At 44.6% G+C, this 20,735-nt stretch overlaps 1 protein-coding gene across 2 annotated transcripts in view; it reads right to left on the bottom strand.

The window, feature by feature from the left end:
* The window catches only part of CCDC80 (coiled-coil domain containing 80), a 181,026-nt gene that overhangs the window by 91,926 nt on the left and 68,365 nt on the right, over positions 1-20,735 (bottom strand). For both annotated transcript variants that reach the window (XM_069761671.1, XM_069761670.1), the window contains one exon: positions 6,153-6,289. In XM_069761671.1, the coding sequence (XP_069617772.1) occupies positions 6,153-6,289 (137 nt within the window). The remainder of the gene's footprint in view (positions 1-6,152; positions 6,290-20,735) is intronic.

Below are 20,735 nucleotides of genomic sequence, written 5' to 3'. Positions count from 1 at the left end.
TCACTTGTGGGGGGTTTCTACTGTTTAGGTACATTAGGGGCTCTGCAAACGCAATGTGACGCCTGCAGACCAATCCATCTAAGTCTGCATTCCAAATGATGTTCCTTCCCTTCCGAGCCCTCCCATGCGCCCAAACGGTGGTTCCCCCCCACATATCGGTATCAGCGTACTCAGGACAAATTGGACAACAACATTTAGGGTCCAATTTCTCCTGCTAACCTTGGAAAAATACAAAACTGGGGGCTAAAATATAATTTTTGTGAAAAAAAAATATTTTTTATTTGCACGGCTCTGCGTTATAAACTGTAGTGAAATACTTGGGGGTTCAAAGCTCTCACAACACATCAAGATGAGTTCCTTAGGGGGTCTACTTTCCAAAATGGTGTCACTTGTGGGGGGTTTCTACTGTTTAGGTACATTAGGGGCTCTGCAAACGCAATGTGACGCCTGCAGACCATTCCATCTAAGTCTGCATTCCAAATGGCGCTCCTTCCCTTCCGAGCCCTCCCATGCGCCCAAACGGTGGTTCCTCCCCACATATGGGGTATCAGCGTACTCAGGACAAATTGGACAACAACTTTTGGGGTCCAATTTCTCCTGTTACCCTAGAGAAAATACAAAACTGGGGGCTAAAAAATAATTTTTGTGGGAAAAAAATTTTGTTTTATTTTTATGGCTCTGCATTATAAACTTCTGTGAAGCCCTTGGTGGGTCAAAGTGCTCACCACACATCCAGATAAGTTCCTTAGGGGGTCTACTTTCCAAAATGGTGTCACTTGTGGGGGGTTTCAATGTTTAGGCACATCAGTGGCTCTCCAAACGCAACATGGCGTCCCATCTCAATTCCTGTCAATTTTGCATTGAAAAGTCAAACGGCGCTCCTTCCCTTCCGAGCTCTCCCATGCGCCCAAACAGTGGTTTACTGCCACATATGGGGTATCAGCGTACTCAGGACAAATTGGACAACAACTTTTGAGGTCCAATTTCTTCTCTTACCCTTGGAAAAATAAAAAATTGGGGGCAAAAATATAATTTTTGTGAAAAAATATGATTTTTTATTTTTACGGTTCTGCATTATAAACTTCTGTGAAGCACTTGGTGGGTCAAAGTGCTCACCACACCTCTAGATAAGTTCCTTAGGGGGTCTACTTTCCAAAATGGTGTCACTTGTGGGGGGTTAAAATGTTTAGGCACATCAGTGGCTCTCCAAACGCAACATGGCGTCCCATCTTAATTCCTGTCAATTTTGCATTGAAAAGTCAAACGGCGCTCCTTCCCTTCCGAGCTCTCCCATGCGCCCAAACAGTGGTTTACTGCCACATATGGGGTATCAGCGTACTCAGGACAAATTGGACAACAACTGTTGGGGTCCATTTTCTCCTGTTACCCTTGGTAAAATAAAACAAATTGGAGCTGAAGTAAATTTTTTGTGTAAAAAAGTTAAATGTTCATTTTTATTTAAACATTCCAAAAATTCCTATTAAACACCTGAAGGGTTAATAAACTTCTTGAATGTGGTTTTGAGCACCTTGAGGGGTGCAGTTTTTAGAATGGTGTCACACTTGGGCATTTTCTATCATATAGACCCCTCAAAATGACTTCAAATGAGACGTGGTCCCTAAAAAAAAATGGTGTTGTAATAATGAGAAATTGCTGGTCAACTTTTAACCCTTATAACTCCCTAACAAAAAAAAAAATTGGTTCCAAAATTATGCTGATGTAAAGGAGACATGTGGGAAATGTTACTTATTAAGTATTTTGTGTGACATATCTCTGTGATTTAATTGCATAAAAATTCAAAATTTGAAAATTGCAAAATTTTCAAAATTTTCGCCAAATTTCCGTTTTTTTCACAAATAAACGCAGGTACTATCAAAGAAATTTTACCACTATCATGAAGTACAATATGTCACGAGAAAACAATGTCAGAATCACCAGGATCCGTTGAAGCATTTCGGAGTTATAACCTCATAAAGGGACAGTGGTCAGAATTGTAAAAATTGGCCTGGTCATTGACGTGCAAACAACCCTTGGGGGTAAAGGGGTTAAAATATATTTATTTTCAATGGGATAAAAAGGGGTGATTTGAACTTTTAAGAATTTTTTTAAATTTTTTATTACCTTTCAATGGTACAGTTAACCCCTTTAGATGACATGAAAATGCGATCATCCGATCGCATGTGCTATTATATACAGTGCCGCCACAGCATCACTGCATATAGTAGAAATCAGAGTCTCCTTTAAAGCCCAGCCACAGGAAGAATACCCCTGGCTGTCATCACAACCCATCGGTGAACCACGATCACATCATGAGCGCCAATGGGTGAGAGAATGATGCGCACACATGTTGGCATGTGTTATATACTGCTGTCAGAGATTGACAGTGGCATTTAACACACTCCATACATGTAAGGCTGATGTCATAAAGGTGTTAATTACCTGAGAACCCCCTTCACCACTGTGTCACCCAATATCCTGTTGGCCCCCATCTCCCACTGTTTCACCTCTATTTTCCTGTGGGCCCCCCCCCCACTGTTTTACCTCTGTTTTCCTGTGGGCCCCTCCCCCACTATTTCACCTATTTTCCTGTGGGCCCCCTCCCCTACTGTGTCACCCAATATTCTGTGGGCCCCCTCCCCCACTATTTCACCTCTAATTTTCTATGGGCCTGCTCAGAGAGGGAAAGGGGAGCCACAAGAAAATAGAGGTGGTTGATACAATAGGGGAGGGGGTCCACAAGAAAATTGACACCGACTGCCGCCATCACTCAGCTCCTCTGTACAAATTGACCGTGCTGTGTGCTGCTTGGGCAGGACACCTTACCAATCACAGCACAGCTCCTTGCTTGAGCTGTGCTGTGAGGTCACACAAAGAAATCTAACGCTGATTGGCTGAATTGCAGCCAATCAGCATTTACACTGCTGTCCAGGGCTTTGTTGAAGAGGAGCAGAGGGACAGAGCACAGGAAACGGGTGACTGCGGGTCAGCTGCTGTGTGCCTGTCTCCTCTCAGAATCAGCCTCACAGTCAGCGGTGCCTCTGACTGTGCTGGCTGAAGTGAGGGTCGGCACACACACACAGCTCTCCTGGCAGAGTAATGGCAGCGGCATCAGGTGATGTGAAGGAGCTGCGCCTGCACTTCCTATCACCTGTGCTGCGCAGTCTGCCAGCTGATGCCGGCTATATAATAAAGTGCGCACTGCTCGGCGCAGCTATGAGCATGCAGGGCAGGCACAAATGAAGGAGGCAGGGGCTGGGGGCGGGGCCCACTGGAGGATTATCCGGTGTCCGGTGCCCCAGTCGAACCCTGATTGCAATAATAATATCACATAGCACTGGGTATTTACAGTTGCTCATTTGGCCTTTCTACCCAGCTAATTGTTCTCTTTTCCATTAGGTATATGACATCACATGATTAAAAACTGACTATATGAATCCTTCTAAGCTCTATGTAGAAACAGGACGTAGATTCTCTGTGCAAGTCATGGACATGCCGGGACAAGAGACTTTCTGTTTCTACATAGAGCACTGTAACTAGAATAACTGGGTAGAAAGGCGGAATGAGCAATTGTAAGTACACAGTGATATATAATATGATGATCGCGATATAGTAATGGGATAAAAACTTTGTTGAGAGTGCTTCTTTAATCACTCACTTTGACTCATAAGCAGTCATTGTTCTGTAAATTACAGGAATATAATTTTAGAACACTGGTATAGGACACTTGTTTAGCTGAATATAATGTGCCCGCAGGCATTGCCCCAACTCTTAGTGATGTCACACATATGTTCATCACAACAACCCCCTTATGGATGGAGGCCTTTTGATCTTCTCACTTTGATGCCTACTCAGCTTTCTACTACAGATGAGAGAATAAATTCACAGCACCATAGTCCAGTGGTCAGATCAGTACTTCATGGCCAGTCAGTTTTGTTTCTGCTGATGGGTGGTCAAGTCAATGGGTTAGTGAACAAAATGGCTATCACACTAATGGTATCCACATTATGTCTGCTTTTCATTGGCTGGTCGCCAGAAGCTTGGAAAACGTCCATTTTGTTGTGTATGAAATAGAAATGGAAAACACAAAGATAGGAAATCTGGCCATATGGATCAAAAATGGATGAAAACGGATCCAGTGTACCGATGAAAAACAATTTTTTCTGGTGGATTGAAAAAAACCACTAATAATAGAATAAGGCTTTAATAATGCTACACGTGCCTGGAACTTTCACCCTTGTACTAGGCAGCGGGAATGAACACAGATCTAAGGCTGCACATTGTTTAGTTGGTTAGTTCATCTGCAAAAGTTACTACACATTCTTTATAAGGTCTCCTTTTTAAACAAAAATGTATATTACGCCATTATTGGGTTATAATAACCTGTTATTAGATATGACATACTGTTCATTGTGATTTGCTCGGTTTGACCCTGCAAAGAAGCAGCAGTTTTGGCCTTTTGACAAGAATTTCCTGTTACCCACCAGTGGATTTTTATCTTCACACTGAGGAATTTTAAACAGAGCGTCTTTTATTACAGAGGTGGTATGTCATGTATGACACGGTACATGTAAGTTAAAACAGGCCTCCAGCTGTTGTCTGCAGTACTTTTGAAGATGTACTAAGACGTTTTAGTAGATTTACTGGATGTCATATGAGGCTATATTCAACTAGGGCAATTTTTTATTCTGAATTTTTTACAACTGTACTATCTACTATAGACTAATTGTCTAAGGGTCACTTCCGTCTTTCTGTCTGTCACAGATATTCATTAGTCGCGGCCTCTGTCTGTCATGGAAATCCATGTCGCTGATTGGTCGCGGCAAAACAGCCTCGACCAATCAGCGACGGGCACAGTCCAGAAGAAAATGGCGGCTCCTTCCTCCCCGCAGTCACTGCCCGGCGCCCGCATACTCCCCTCCGGTCAGCGGTCACACAGGGTTAATGGCAGTGTTGACCACGGTGTAACGCACTCGGTTAGTGCTGCTATTAACCCTGTGTGACCAACTTTTTACTATTCATGCTGCCTATGCAGCATGAATAGTAAAAATATCCAATGTTAAAAATAATTAAAAAAAAAATAGTTACATACTCACCCTCGGTTGGCCCCCGGATCGAAGCGACCGGTTACCGATGCTCCTTGCGATGCCCCGGTGACCGCTCCATGCATTGCGGTCTTGCGAGATGATGACATGTGATCTTGCGAGACCACTACATCATCTCGCGAGACCGCAATGCACTCTTCAGATCGGAGTGCGCGACGAGCATCGGTAACTGGCCGCTTCGATCCAAAAGGGGAGTATGTAACTATTTTTTATTTTAATTCTTTTTTTTAACAGGGATATGGTGCATACTACGTGACTGGCCAACATACTACGTGACTGCTGTATACTACGTGGCTCTGTGCTGTATACTACGTGACTGGGCAATATTCTACGTGACTGGCCAATATACTACGTGACTGCTGTATACTACGTGGCTCTGTGCTGTATACTACGTGACTGGGCAATATTCTACGTGACTGGCCAATATACTACGTAACTGTGCTGTATACTACGTCGCTCTGTGCTGTATACTACATGACTGGGCAATATACTATGTGGCTGTGCTGTATACTACGTGGCTCTGTGCTGTATACTATGTGGCTGGGCAATATACTATGTGGCTGGGCAATATACTATGTGGCTGGGCAATATACAATGTGGTTGGGCAATATACTATGTGACTGGGCAATATACTATGTGGCTGGGCAATATACTAAGTGGCTGGGCAATGTACTAAGTGGCTGGGCTATATACTACGTGGCTGGGCAATATACTATGTGACTGGGCAATATACTATGTGGCTGGGCAAAATACTAAGTGGCTAGGCAATATACTAAGTGGCTGGGCTATATACTACGTGGCTGGGCTAGAATACCCGATGTGTTAGAATCGGGCCACCATCTAGTTTATATATAAAGGGTTTGTAGAGATTCATGGAAACACTGCTGGATACAGATCTAGTGCAGATCTGTGGGAAAAAAATTTTTTAGAATTTTTTTTTTAATAGAATCTCCTAGGTGTGCTCATATTTATAGAATCCCAAGTCAATAAAAATTACAGCAACATAATTATATTACAAACACTGCAGATAAAATGGAAACATCTACTTACCTTTACCCTCATATCTAAATCTGTCAGTACCATGAAGAAATCATTGTAAGTCATCCCATACTCTTTTCTTAATTCTGTAATCAGCTCGCGGTCCAGTAAGTCATCATCTCCTACAACCTTCATTGGTTTTTCATTATCTAAAGCAATATAGAACAGTATAAAAATGTTTCTTCCTTATCATAATCTAATTTAAAGTGAATCTGTCATCAGGTTTTTGCTACCACAAACGAAAGCAGCATAGTGTAGGTGTGGATACCCTGATTCCAGTGATGAATCACTTACAGGGCTGCGTACTGCCATTTTGTTTTATCTGCTGCAGATCTAGCCATTCTCTGAATGCTGAGCTCTGTATAACTCCTCCCACACAACTGATTGGCAGCTTTGTGTGCACTGTGCGTAGGCATAAAGATGCCAATCAGTGATTGGTGTGAAGGGCTTCTACAATATGCTGCTTTTAAATTGGGTAGCAAAAAAATTTCTGTGTGCATAGCATTTTATTTTATAACGCAGCAGTTTGTCAATCACATTTTACCTTCCTTAGGCAAAAAGATGGAAGGTATGTGACAGTCAATTTTCCATAGTCTCCTCTCCCCACGGTTCGACTCGCAAACCAGAGTACAGAATTCTGTAATGAACCAAAGCTTGACACAACAACTAGTCCCTAGTACAACACCAGGCAAAAAAGGACTAGCCAAGGATAACCTTATTTATTTATGATTTATCAATTAATTTCTTTCATTTGGTGTCTATTTCCCTGGGGTTATTTTATTAAAAAAAAACACATCATAGCTTATTGATGTCATGTGCAATGATAATAACAAAGTTTATGCTACAAATATAAAGGTTTCCCTCTCTGGTTGTCTGTGGTATACTTTTCTTCATTAGTCGTGTAACAAAGCTTTGACTGTGCCAGCTTGAATTAGTATATAGGGGAAGCCAGAAATACCCAGGTAATAGCAAAAACTCAATATTCAAGTTATCTCTGAAAGTTTCTTCTATAAGCATTTTTAGTGCATAATAATAGGTCCAAGAAGATGAACTTATTTGACATTTATGACCCTATATTTAACATTTTTAATATACAAGTATATACTTTTTCTTTTTTAGCAAATTGATCAATTAACCCCTTAGTGACAGAGCCAATTTGGTACCTAATGACCGAGCCAATTTTTACAATTCTGACCACTGTCACTTTATGAGGTTATAACTCTGGAACGCTTCAACGGATGCCGCTGATTCTAAGACTGTTTTTTCGTGACATATTGTACTTCATGATAGTGGTAACATTTCTTCGATATTACTTGCGATTATTTATGAAAAAAACAGAAATATGGCGAAAATTTTTAAAATTTTGCAATTTTCAAGCTTTGTATTTTTATGCCCTTAAATCAGAGAGATATGTCACGAAAAATAGTTAATAAATAACATTCCCCACATGTCTACTTTACATCAGCACAATTTTGGAAACAAAATTTTTTTTTGTTAGGGAGTTATAAGGGTTAAAAGTTGACCAGCAATTTCTCATTTTTACAACACCATTTTTTTTTTTAGGGACCACATCACATTTGAAGTCATTTTGAGGGGTCTATATGGTAGAAAATAACCAAGTGTGACACCATTCTAAAAACTACACCCCTCAAGGTTCTCAAAACTACATTCAAGAAGTTTATTAACCCTTTACGTGCTTCACAGGAACTGAAACAATGTGGAAGGAAAAAATGAACATTTAACTTTTTTTTGCAAACATTTTAATCCAGAACCATTGTTTTTATTTTCACAAGTGTAAAAACAGAAATGTAACCATAAATTTTGTTATGCAATTTCTCCTGAATACGCCAATACCCCACATGTGGGGGTAAACCACTTTTTGGATGCACAGCAGAACTTGGAAGTGAAGGAGCGCCGTTTTACTTTTTCAATGCAGAATTGGCTGGAATTGAGATCGGACGCCATGTCACGTTTAGAGAGCCCCTGATGTGCCTAAACAGTGGAAACTCCCCACAAGTGACACCATTTTGGAAACTAGACCCCTTAAGGAACTTATCTAGATGTGTGGTGAGCACTTTGAACCCCCAAGTAATTCACAGAAGTTTATAACGTAGAGCCGTGAAAATAAAAAATCGCATTTGTTTACACAAAAATGATCTTTTCGCCCACAAATTCTTATTTTCACAAGAGTAACAGGAGAAATTAGACCACAAAAGTTGTTGTGCGATTTCTCCTGAATACGTCGATACCCCATATGTGAGGGTAAACCACTGTTTGGGCGCACCGCAGAGCTTGGAAGAGAAGGAGCGCCGTTTTACTTTTTCAATGTAGAATTGGCTGGAATTGAGATTGGACGCCATGTCGCGTTTGGAGAGCCCCTGATGTGCCTAAACAGTGGAAACCCACCACAAGTGACCCCATTTTGGAAACTAGACCCCTTAAAGAACTTATTTAGATGTGTGGTGAGAACTTTGAATGCCCAAGTGCTTCACAGAAGTTTAGAATTCAGAGTCGTGAAAATAAAAAATATTTTTTTTTCCACAAAAAAGATTTTTTAGCCCCCAAGTTTTTATTTTCACAAGGGTAACAGGAGAAATTGGACCCCAAAAGTTGTTGTCCAATTTATCCCGAGTACGCTGATGCCCCATATGTGGGGGTAACCCACTGTTTGGGCGCACGGCAGAGCTCAGAAGGGAGGGAGCACCATTTGACTTTTTGAGCGCAAAATTGGCTGTCGTGTTTGGAGACACCCTGATGTAACTAAACAGTGGAAACCCCCCAATTCTAGCTCCAACCCTAACCCCAACACACCCCTAACCCTAATCACAACCCGATCCATAATCCTAATCACTAACCCTAACGATAATCACAACCCTTACCCCAAAACAACCCTAATGTCAACCCTAACCACAACCCTAATCAAAACCCTAAATCCAACACACCCCTAATCCTAATCTGAACCTTAACCTCAAACCTAACCCTAATCCCAATACACCCCTAATCACAACCCTAACCCTAATCCCAAGCATAACCCTAATGCCAACCCTAACCCTAATACCAACCCTAATCCAAACCCTAACCCTAATCCCAACTCTAACCCTAACTTTAGCCCCAACCTTAGCCCTAGCCCTAAGGCTACTTTCACACTTGCGTCGTTTGGCATCCGTCGCAATCCGTCTTTTTGGACAAAAAACGGATCCTGCAAATGTGCCCGCAGGATGCGTTTTTTTTTTTTCCCATAGACTTGTATTGCCGACGGATCATGACGGATGGCCACACATTGCATCCGTCGTGCACTGGATCAGTTGTGTTTTGGCAGACCGTCGGCACAAAAAACATTCAATTTATCGTTTTTTTGTACGTCGCGTCCGCCATTTCTGACCGCGCATGCGTGGCCGTAACTCCGCCCCCTACTCCCCAGGACATAGATTGGGCAGCGGTATGTCGGGCCGTAACTATCACCTTTGCATTAGCCTGAAATATCCCCCGTAAAGAGAATGTGTCACTTTTAAAATGTGTCACCTAATAAAATATGTGACTTTTTCATTAATTTTTAAATAATAAAAATAACTTGTTGGGGTATGTTCACACTGGGCGTTTTTGGCCATCTGTGTATCAGTAGACATAAGCTCAATAGAAGCTAAATTCAACCATGCCTCATTGAAATGACTAAGGTAACATATGATAATATGATGTCATTGTCTAAGCCATGACTGATTGCAACTTCCCATCATCTACTCTAAGTTTTCCTCTTGAGACTCAGACACATTCATTTTTACACTGTCATTCATGGTTGATGATGCATAGTTTCCATTCATTTCATAAAGAGCACAGGGTCTCACAATGTTCCATGCACAATCATTAGAAACTGTTGATATGATCTAGGAAAACATGATGACATCATAATTTTATTACTTTTATATTCCTCTTCTAGGTAGAAAATATAAAGGCTGGGTGGAAGACTGAGGAATCGAAACATACAGTGTCTTTTTAATGTCTCTTTGTTCATTGTAATCTAATAAGGCTAATGTTGTTTTTCTTCTCTTTGAACAACAGTTCACAGGGGATACATAAATGAGTGTAATTCAACCTTCCTGAATGGGGAAAGGGTACATGAATCATGAGGTTGATGTGGTCTCTAGGGTACGACACATGGTATGCAAGATCAGTTATCAAACATTTGCTTTGCGAACTTCTGGAAGAAAAAATGTTCAAAATCAAAAGACGTGTACTGTAAAATGCATACTAATTTCCTACTACAGGGCAACGTAATACTAACAACAATTAGTAATTATTAATTTAATTCACTTTTGTGACTAGATAAAAGATTTTCAGGACTTTAAAGAGGCATTCCCATCTCCATGATCCAATCCCAATATAGTAGGTATAATAATAATATTAGAAAATAGCTAATAGTTGACTGTTAGTTGGCATAACCATGGATACCTAAGCTACTGCAAGGACCTGCACATGGGGTGAGCATCAAAGCAAATCATAAGAACTATACTATATTTCTAATTGGCAGTATTTTCTAATATTATTATTATTATTACATCTGTGAAGTCACGTGGGGTTGGCGAGCACCCCAGGGTCCGCTAGCCAGAACAGCATGGACCAGGGATCATCACACTGAACGCCCGCTCTCCCTTTGACGTGAACATAACGCTACTCAGACAACACAGGGTGACGGTAAAACTGTGGCATGGCTTTTTTTGAACCACAAAACCAGGCAGATAACACATAGAAAAGTCCCAGCTAAATTCCCCAAGATGGTGCACATTACAGAGTCTCACTCTTCTGCTAACCCTCTGGGATAATGGTAAATGTTAAGTTAGAGCTCCCAGGGTCGGCTACCCCACCTGTGGTACACACACAGAGAGAAGGTCGCAACAAGAGTAGGAAGATGACAGTTCATTGAGTCCATACAAGGTACAAAGCCAGTTGACACGAGAGTCACAACCTGGCTTATGAAAACATCTCCATGGAGCCAGGCGACAAACAGGTCCCAATTTTGGCTTTCTCCAAACGTAGCCATGGTCCAGCAATGGTCAATGGAGCAAATCTGTATTCTTCCAACTGGTGCCGAAAACCCCTAGGTTGCTTTCTGTAGAATGGTAGAACCGTGTCGATGATGGTACCATGATATTGGCAGCTGTACTGTCTCTGGTCCTTTGGATGTATATGTCTTGACAGAATCTTTGGCTGTCTCTCTTTCCATTTCTCTGTCTCTGAATCTCTTTATACAGAGGCATGAAACCTATTTTTAGATTTCAAGAATATAGAAAAACACTGGCGCTCACCCTAGAAAGTGATACTCCTCATCTGCTGGAATCAAACCGGATAGCACCCACCCGTATATGTAATATATAGAACCAAATGGAATAGAAACTGCGCTTGAGGAGACAAAATAATAAAAACCTACAGAGTGATCCAAGGATAAAGTGCTCCAAGCAAAATAACAGTACTACTCCAATAAATGGAACAGCAGTAGCGATAGTTAAATAGTAGAAATACAACTCAACAAACTGCCCACATCATATCAAAGAGAAAACTGGAGCTGTCAGCTTACCTATATATGTAAGGTGCTGTGGCATGCTGATTGCCGACTGCAGATAACCGGGGTTGCGGCACTGTCTGTACCAAGTGATGGAGCACTAGGTGCGGTGCACTGCTGGAGATTTGCTTATGCAATTACCCGGGGCTGCGGCACTGTCTGTGCCAGATGGTGGAGCGTAAGGAGACCAGTCCATCTTACCAAGGAATAGATGGACTGGCCATCTGGTTACCGGCTCCTCCATTAGTAGTCATTTTACAACTAACAAGAGAGGGGACTATGTAATAAAAGAGGGCGCTGTGAATAACAAAAATAACAATAATACACTAAGTAAGAGACAGCACTGTACATAACAGCAGAGGAAGCTATATAATAAGGGACGGCACCATATATAACTAGAGAGGATTGTATGTAATAAGGGATGGTGTTATACATAACAAAAGAGAAAATATGTAAGGATTGTGTTATACTTAATAAGTGAGTACATTATACACGAAGGGACTGTGCTATATATAAGTGAGTACACTTTATACTAAGGGACTGTGTTAGACATAATAATCGATAATAACATGTTCCTCCACCTCCCCCTGTTCCTAAATCCATTATAAATCCCCCTTCCTCTCATCCCGATCCCCCACACCTCTCATTGTCCTCCTCCCCAGCATCCCTTTATTGCCCTCTCCCCCACCCCCATGATTTCCCTCTTCACCACCTCCATCATTGCTTTCTCCCCACCACCCCATTATTGCCCATTCCACCACCTCCAACATTGCCTCCTCCCCACCACCCCCATCATTGTCCTTTCCACTGCTACCATCATTGCCTTCACCCCCACAACCCCATCATTACCCAGTACACCACCTCCATCATTTCTTCCTCCCCCACTACCCCATCATTGTCTTTTCCACCATCATCATCATTATCTTCTCCCCCACCACCCCAGTGCAGTGCCCCAGGGTCCTGGTCGTTGCAGTAATATCGTTCCCCTCTAGGGGGGAGTGATGTTACGTTTGAAGGCAATAAAGGAGATCTATTTATCAGGTATCACAAACATGCAACACACTTCACACTCCAGTCCACCAGGGGGAGCTACGCTCCTATTTATTAGGGCACTCTACACAATTAGGTAAAACTGGTGGTCTGGATAGGAAGTCAGTCAGTTCCTGTCAGGCAGACAGAGAGGAAGGAGGAACATCGAGCAGTTGCCAACACGGTTGGTCCCTGACAGGGGTGGGATCCTGTCAGAGGCCTAGACAGAAGGACACGGAGCTGCGCCTGCGCCACGTGCGGCAGCATCCTAAGAAAGAGACAAACAGAGAATTGTATTGTAGAGAGTGAGAAACGAAGTCATAGCAAAAGGAGAGGAAACCAGAAGGGGTTCTGCCCTACACAGGCTGCCTCCTTCTGAGGCGCAGGATCCGGTAGCCAGAACACCGAGGGAGCAACAGTCTCTATGCCTTGCTCCAGAGACCGGCAGGACAGCTAATTCCACGTTACCTGCCCGACCTATACCCAGGAAGCACAGTGGCAACTTGTGTGGGCTGGGGCATGCTAGAGTCCCTGTAAAAAGCCTCAGGCCACCAGTCATACGGGTTTGTTCCTATCCATCTGGGGGACAGAGAGAGACATAACATCTAGAACATCTACAACAGCTGTGAGGACCTTATGAGAGGCTCAGCAATAAGGTACTACAACACTCAGGCGCTAGAGGAAGGCTACTGATTTCCACGTAAGGGGACTCTGGATTTGCCTTCAAACCGGCCGTACACTGCCTGCCCTGTAATCTGGTGATCTGGACTGTGGATGCTGAAGCCTTCAGTAAAAAGGTAAAGAGACTGCACCCTTGTGTCCTCGTTCTTCACTGTGCCTCACACCATCCACCATCTACACACTGGGAAGCCCTGGGGATACACTTCAACTGTGGGAAGGTATACCATCTAGCTGCCATAACATCACCCCAGCAGACCCCTAAGCAGCATCGGTCACCCTGACCAAACACCACAGGTGGCATCGTGAACATTATCCCTTTAAAGACCTTTCCCCCTTTTATAACGGACCTCCCGAGGGCCACAGACCGGGTCAGCCACCGTGACATCCCCCTTTGAGAACCGAGTACCGTACCGTACCGAGTACCAAGAGCCCTGTACCGAGTACCCCACTGCCCTACGGGGGCGCTCTGTTATGACCTGGTGGTTAGGAGCACCCGGAATGACCTGATAGTTAAAACTCACACAGGACAAGCTCTGGGATGTGGGAGCTCTGCTGACCGCAATCCCTAATCCTATCACACACACTAGAAACAGCCGTGGAGCGCTCCTGACACTCCCTAGGCGCCACGTCACAGTCTAAGAGCTAGCTAGCCCTAGAGATAGAAAATAAAGCCTACCTTGCCTCAGAGAAATTCCCCAAAGGAAAAGGCAGCCCCCCACATATATTGACTGTAAGTAAAGATGAAAGTCACAAACGCAGAAATGAAACAGGTTTCAGCAAAGGGAGGCCAGACTTACTAAATAGACAGAGGATAGGAAAGGTAGCTTTGCGATCAGCACAAAAAACTACAAAAGACCACGCAGAGTGTGCAAAAAGAGCTCCGCACCGACTAACGGTGCGGAGATGCCACTCTGCATCCCAGAGCTTCCAGCTAGCAAGACAAAATCATGATATCCAGCTGGACAAGAAAACAATGAACGAATTAGATACTATCAGGAACTTAGCTTCTGCTGGAGTAGACAGGTCACCAGAAAGATCCAAGAGTGAACTGAACCAATGCAGAAACATTGACAGCTGGCATGGAGTAACGATTTAAGTGGAGTTAAATAGAGCAGCCAACCAAAGGATAAACCACGTCACCTGTGTAAGGAACCTCAGAAGCAGCAGCTCCACTCACAGCCACCAGAGGGAGCCCACGGACAGAACTCACCGAAGTACCATTCACGACCACAGGAGGGAGCTCGACAACAGAATTCACAACAGTACCCCCCCCTTGAGGAGGGGTCACTGAACCCTCACCAGAGCCCCCAGGCCGATCAGGATGAGCCAAATGAGAGGCACGAACTAAATTGGCAGCATGAACATCAGAGGCAAAAACCCAGGAATTATCTTCCTGACCATAACCCTTCCACTTGACCAGGTACTGGAGTTTCCGTCTTGAAACACGAGAATCCAAAATCTTCACTACATACTCCAACTCCCCCTCGACCAACACCGGGGCAGGAGGATCAACGGAGGGAACCATAGGCGCCACGTATCTCCGCAACAACGACCTATGGAACACATTATGGATAGCAAAAGAAGCCGGAAGGTCCAAACGAAATGACACAGGATTAAGAACTTCAGAAATCTTATATGGCCCATTGAAACGAGGCTTAAACTTAGGAGAGGAAACCTTCATAGGAACATGATGAGATGACAACCAAACCAAATCCCCAACCCGAAGTCGGGGACCAACACAGCGCCGGCGGTTAGCGAAACGTTGAGCCTTCTCCTGGGACAATGTCAAATTGTCCACCACGAGTCCAAATCTGCTGCAACCTGTCCACCACAGTATCCACACCTGGAGAGTCCGAAGGCTCAACCTGCCCTGAAGAGAAACGAGGATGGAAACCAGAATTGCAGAAAAAAGGAGAAACCAAAGTAGCCGAGCTGGCCCGATTATTAAGGGCGAACTCAGCCAAAGGCAAGAACGACACCCAATTATCCTGATCAGCAGAAACAAAGCATCTCAGATATGTCTCCAAAGTCTGATTAGTTTGTTCGGTTTGGCCATTAGTCTGAGGATGGAAAGCCGAAGAAAAAGACAAATCAATGCCCGTCTTAGCACAAAAGGACCGCCAAAACCTTGAAACAAACTGGGAACCTCTGTCCGAGACGATGTTCTCGGGAATGCCATGCAAACGAACCACATGCTGGAAAAACAATGGCACCAAATCAGAGGAGGATGGCAGTTTAGACAAGGGTACCAAATGGACCATCTTAGAGAAGCGATCACAAACCACCCAAATGACCGACATCCTTTGAGAAACAGGGAGATCAGAAATAAAATCCATGGAAATATGCGTCCAGGGCCTCTTTGGGACCGGCAAGGGCAAAAGCAACCCACTGGCACGAGAACAGCAGGGCTTAGCCCGAGCACAAGTCCCACAGGACTGCACAAAAGAACGCACATCCCGTGACAAAGAAGGCCACCAAAAGGATCTAGCCACCAAATCTCTGGTACGAAAGATTCCAGGATGACCAGCCAACACCGAACAATGAACCTCAGAGATAACTCTACTAGTCCATCTATCAGGGACAAACAGTTTCTCTGTTGGACAACGGTCAGGTCTATCAGCCTGAAACTTCTGCAGCACGCGCCGCAAATCAGGGGAGATGGCAGACAAAATTACCCCCTCTTTAAGAATACCCGCTGGCTCCGGAACACCCGGAGAGTCAGGCACAAAACTCCTTGACAGGGCATCAGCCTTCACATTCTTAGATCCCGTAAGGTATGAAACCACAAAATCAAAACGGGAGAAAAAGAGCGACCATCGAGCCTGTCTAGGATTCAACTGTTTGGCAGACTCGAGATAAGTCAAATTCTTGTGATCCGTCAAGACCACCACGCGATGTTTAGCTCCTTCAAGCCAATGTCGCCACTCCTCGAATGCCCACTTCATGGCCAACAACTCTCGATTGCCAACATCATAATTGCGCTCAGCAGGCGAGAATTTTCTAGAAAAGAAGGCACATGGTTTCATCACCGAGCCATCAGAACTTCTTTGCGACAAAACAGCCCCTGCTCCAATCTCAGAAGCATCAACCTCGACCTGAAACGGGAGCGAAACATCTGGCTGGCAGAGCACAGGGGCAGAAGAAAAACGACGCTTCAACTCCTGAAAAGCCTATACAGCCGCAGAGGACCAATTGACCACATCAGCACCTTTCTTGGTCAAATCAGTCAACGGTTTAGCAATACTAGAAAAATTAGCGATGAAGCGACGATAAAAATTAGCAAAGCCCAGGAACTTCTGTAGGCTCTTCACAGATGTCGGCTGAGTCCAATCATAAATGGCCTGAACTTTAACAGGGTCCATCTCGATAGTAGTAGGGGAAAAAATGAAACCCAAAAATGAAACCTTCTGAACTCCAAAGAGACACTTTGACCCCTTCACAAACAAGGAATTCGCACGAAGGACCTGGAACACCATTCTGACCTGCTTCACATGAGACTCCCAATCATCCGAAAAGACCAAAATGTCATCCAAATATACAATCATGAATCTATCCAGGTACTCTCGGAAGATGTCATGCATAAAGGACTGAAACACAGATGGAGCATTAGAAAGCCCGAATGGCATAACCAGGTACTCAAAATGGCCCTCGGGCGTATTAAATGCTGTTTTCCATTCATCGCCATGTTTAATTCGCACAAGATTATACGCCCCTCGAAGATCTATCTTGGTGAACCAACTAGCCCCCTTAATCCAAGCAAACAAATCAGACATCAGCGGCAAAGGATACTGAAATTTGACTGTGATCTTATTAAGAAGGCGGTAATCAATACAAGGTCTTAAAGAGCCATCCTTCTTGGCCACAAAAAAGAACCCTGCTCCCAATGGTGACGACGACGGGCGAATATGACCCTTCTCCAAGGATTCCTTTATATAACTCCACATAGCAGCGTGCTCTGGCACAGATAAATTAAACAGTCGGCCCTTAGAAAACTTACTACCGGGAATCAAATTAATAGCACAATCGCAATCCCTATGAGGAGGTAGGCAGTGGCGTAGGAAGGGGGGTGCGGGGGGGGGGGGGCGGGCCGCCCCGGGCGGCACAATGCGGCGGGCGGGCATCTAGCCCTGCTGGCACAAGCATCTTTTCAGTGAGTGCAGGGCCAGGCAGTGCAGGCACATCGGGGTTAAGAATGCAGCCAGCGTGACATTGTTTGTGGGCGGAGAGTTCTCCTGCTCTGCTCTCCCGCCCGCCCCTCGCTGGCTGCTGAACTTATCAGGACAGATGCAGATTCCGGAGGAGCTCCTTGCCGCCCTGAGGTATTCTGACAGTCTGGGTGACCTGGGGCGGCCACAGCTGATATACTGTATATTATATACTTCAGCAGCCGCCCAGGCCCCCAGCACCTGTCCTGTATATGTATATACTGTATCTGTACAGCCTGCATGACAGTATATATAATATATATACAGGACCAGTGCTGGGGGCCTGGGCGGCTGCTGAAATATATACACTGCACAGTACCATCACTCCCCTGTATATATACACTGCACAGTACCACTGCCCTGTCTATATACACTGCACAGGACCACTGCCCTGTCTATATACACTGCACAGGACCACTGCCCTGTATATATACACCGCACAGTACCACTCCTCCTGTATATATACACTGCACAGTACCACTGCCCTGTATATATACACTGTACAGTACCACTGCCCTGTATATATACACTGCACAGTACCACTGCCCTGTATATATACACTGCACCGTACCACTGCCCTGTATATATACACTGCACAGTACCACTCCCCTGCATATATACACTGCACAGTACCACTCCTCCTGTATATATACACTGCACAGTACCACTGCCCTGTATATATACACTGCACCGTACCACTGCCCTGTATATATACACTGCACAGTACCACTCCCCTGCATATATACACTGCACAGTACCACTCCTCCTGTATATATAAACTGCACAGTACCACTGCCCTGTATATATACACTGCACCGTACCACTGCCCTGTATATATACACTACACTGTACTGCTCCTCCTGTCCTGTATATATACACTGCACAGTACCATCACTGCCCTGTATATATACACTGCACAGTACCTCTCCTCCTATCCTGTATATATACACTGTAGAATTTGCAATAGCTGTCACTCATGTTAGAAGTGAAATCTGGCATTGTACTATACCTAGATTTCTCTGCCGTATCTGGGCATCATGAATCGTGGTATGTGTTAAAGGGGGGACCCACTGAGACTCTTTTGCCCGGGGCCCTCAAAAACCTGGAGCCGGCCCTGGGGGTGGGTCACCGGGCCGCGGCCGGCACTGCAGCAGTTTAACGCTATTGACGTGCGGGCCCGCGCCCACACGTCAATAGTTAACAGCCGCCAGCCAATCTGAGGCTGGCAGCTGACGTCAGTCCCAGTGTGCATGTCGCCGGCGTCTGACATCATTGTCAGTCGCCGGCGAGTGCACGTTTCAGCTGCGTGGAGAGAGCAGGAGCGCGGTCAGGTGAGCAGAACTTGTTTTTTTTTTGCAGTCCCGATCATGTGATGGTAACATTCACCAGCGAAACAATTTAACTTCTCCATCTGAGGTCTTAATCCTGCTGGGGGGGGGGGGGGGGGGGCGCCAAGCTCGGGAACAGCCCCGGGCGGCAAAAGCTCTAGCTACGCCTCTGGAGGTAGGGCACCGGATTTGGGCTCCTCAAATACATCCCGGTAATCTGATAAAAACTCAGGGACTTCAGAAGGAGTGGAAGGCGAAATTGACAACAATGGAACATACCATGTACCCCTTGACAACCCCAGCCGGACACAGACATAGATTTCCAATCCAATACTGGATTATGGACCTGTAGCCATGGCAACCCCAAAACGACCACATCATGCAGATTATGCAACACCAAAAAGCGAATATCCTCCTGATGTGCAGGAGCCATGCACATGGTCAATTGCGTCCAGTATTGAGGTTTATTCTTGGCCAAAGGCGTAGCATCAATTCCTCTCAATGGAATAGGATACTGCAAGGGCTCCAAGGAAAAACCACAGCGCCTGGCAAACTCCAAGTCCATCAAATTCAGGGCAGCACCTGAATCCACAAATGCCATAACAGAATAGGACGACAGAGAGCAAATCAGAGTAACGGACAAAATAAATTTAGACTGTACCGTACCAATGGTGGCAGACCTAGCGAACCGCTTAGTGCGCTTAGGACAATCGGAGATAGCATGAGTGGATTCACCACAGTAAAAACACAGTCCATTCCGACGTCTGTGTTCTTGCCGTTCAGCTCTGGTCAAAGTCCTATCACACTGCATAGGCTCAGGCCTATTCTCAGAGAACACCGCCAAATGGTGCACAGCTTTGCGCTCACGCAAGCGCCGATCGATCTGAATGGCCAAGGACATAGACTCATTCAGACCAGCAGGCGTGGGAAATCCCACATCACCATCACACAATGCAGGATCTCCTGGCGCAAGGGAAAATGCCCAGTCTTGAGGGTCACTACGCAAAAAGAAATAATGATTTTTACTTGTTGAGCGGGGTCACCAGAGGAGCGGGGTTTCAAAGCTAGAAACAGTTTACAATTATTTTTGAAATTCAGAAACTTAGATCTATTCCCAGAAAATAAATCAGGAGTAGGAATTCTAGGCTCTAACATCGGATTCTGAACCACAAAATCTTGAATGTTTTGTACCCTTGCAGTGAGATGATCCACACAAGAGGACAGACCTTGTATGTACATATCTACACCTGTGTCCTGAACCACCCAAAGGTTTAGGGGAAAAGAAAGACAAAACACAGTGTAAAGAGAAAAAAAATGGTCTCAGAACTTCTCTTATCCCTCTATTGAGATGCATTAATACTTATGGCCAGCTGTACTGTTATGACCTGGTGGTTAGGAGCACCCGGAATGACCTGATAGTTAAAACTCACACAGGACAAGCTCTGGGATGTGGGAGCTCTGCTGACCGCAATCCCTAATCCTATCACACACACTAGAAACAGCCGTGGAGCGCTCCTGACACTCCCTAGGCGCCACGTCACAGTCTAAGAGCTAGCTAGCCCTAGAGATAGAAAATAAAGCCTACCTTGCCTCAGAGAAATTCCCCAAAGGAAAAGGCAGCCCCCCACATATATTGACTGTAAGTAAAGATGAAAGTCACAAACGCAGAAATGAAACAGGTTTCAGCAAAGGGAGGCCAGACTTACTAAATAGACAGAGGATAGGAAAGGTAGCTTTGCGATCAGCACAAAAAACTACAAAAGACCACGCAGAGTGTGCAAAAAGAGCTCCGCACCGA

The sequence above is a fragment of the Ranitomeya imitator genome, chromosome 3 (genome assembly GCF_032444005.1).
Source record: "Ranitomeya imitator isolate aRanImi1 chromosome 3, aRanImi1.pri, whole genome shotgun sequence".
Lineage (NCBI taxonomy): Eukaryota > Metazoa > Chordata > Amphibia > Anura > Dendrobatidae > Ranitomeya > Ranitomeya imitator.
The sequence above is the reverse complement of the archived record's forward strand: the minus strand, read 5'-3'. Positions and strand labels throughout refer to the sequence as shown.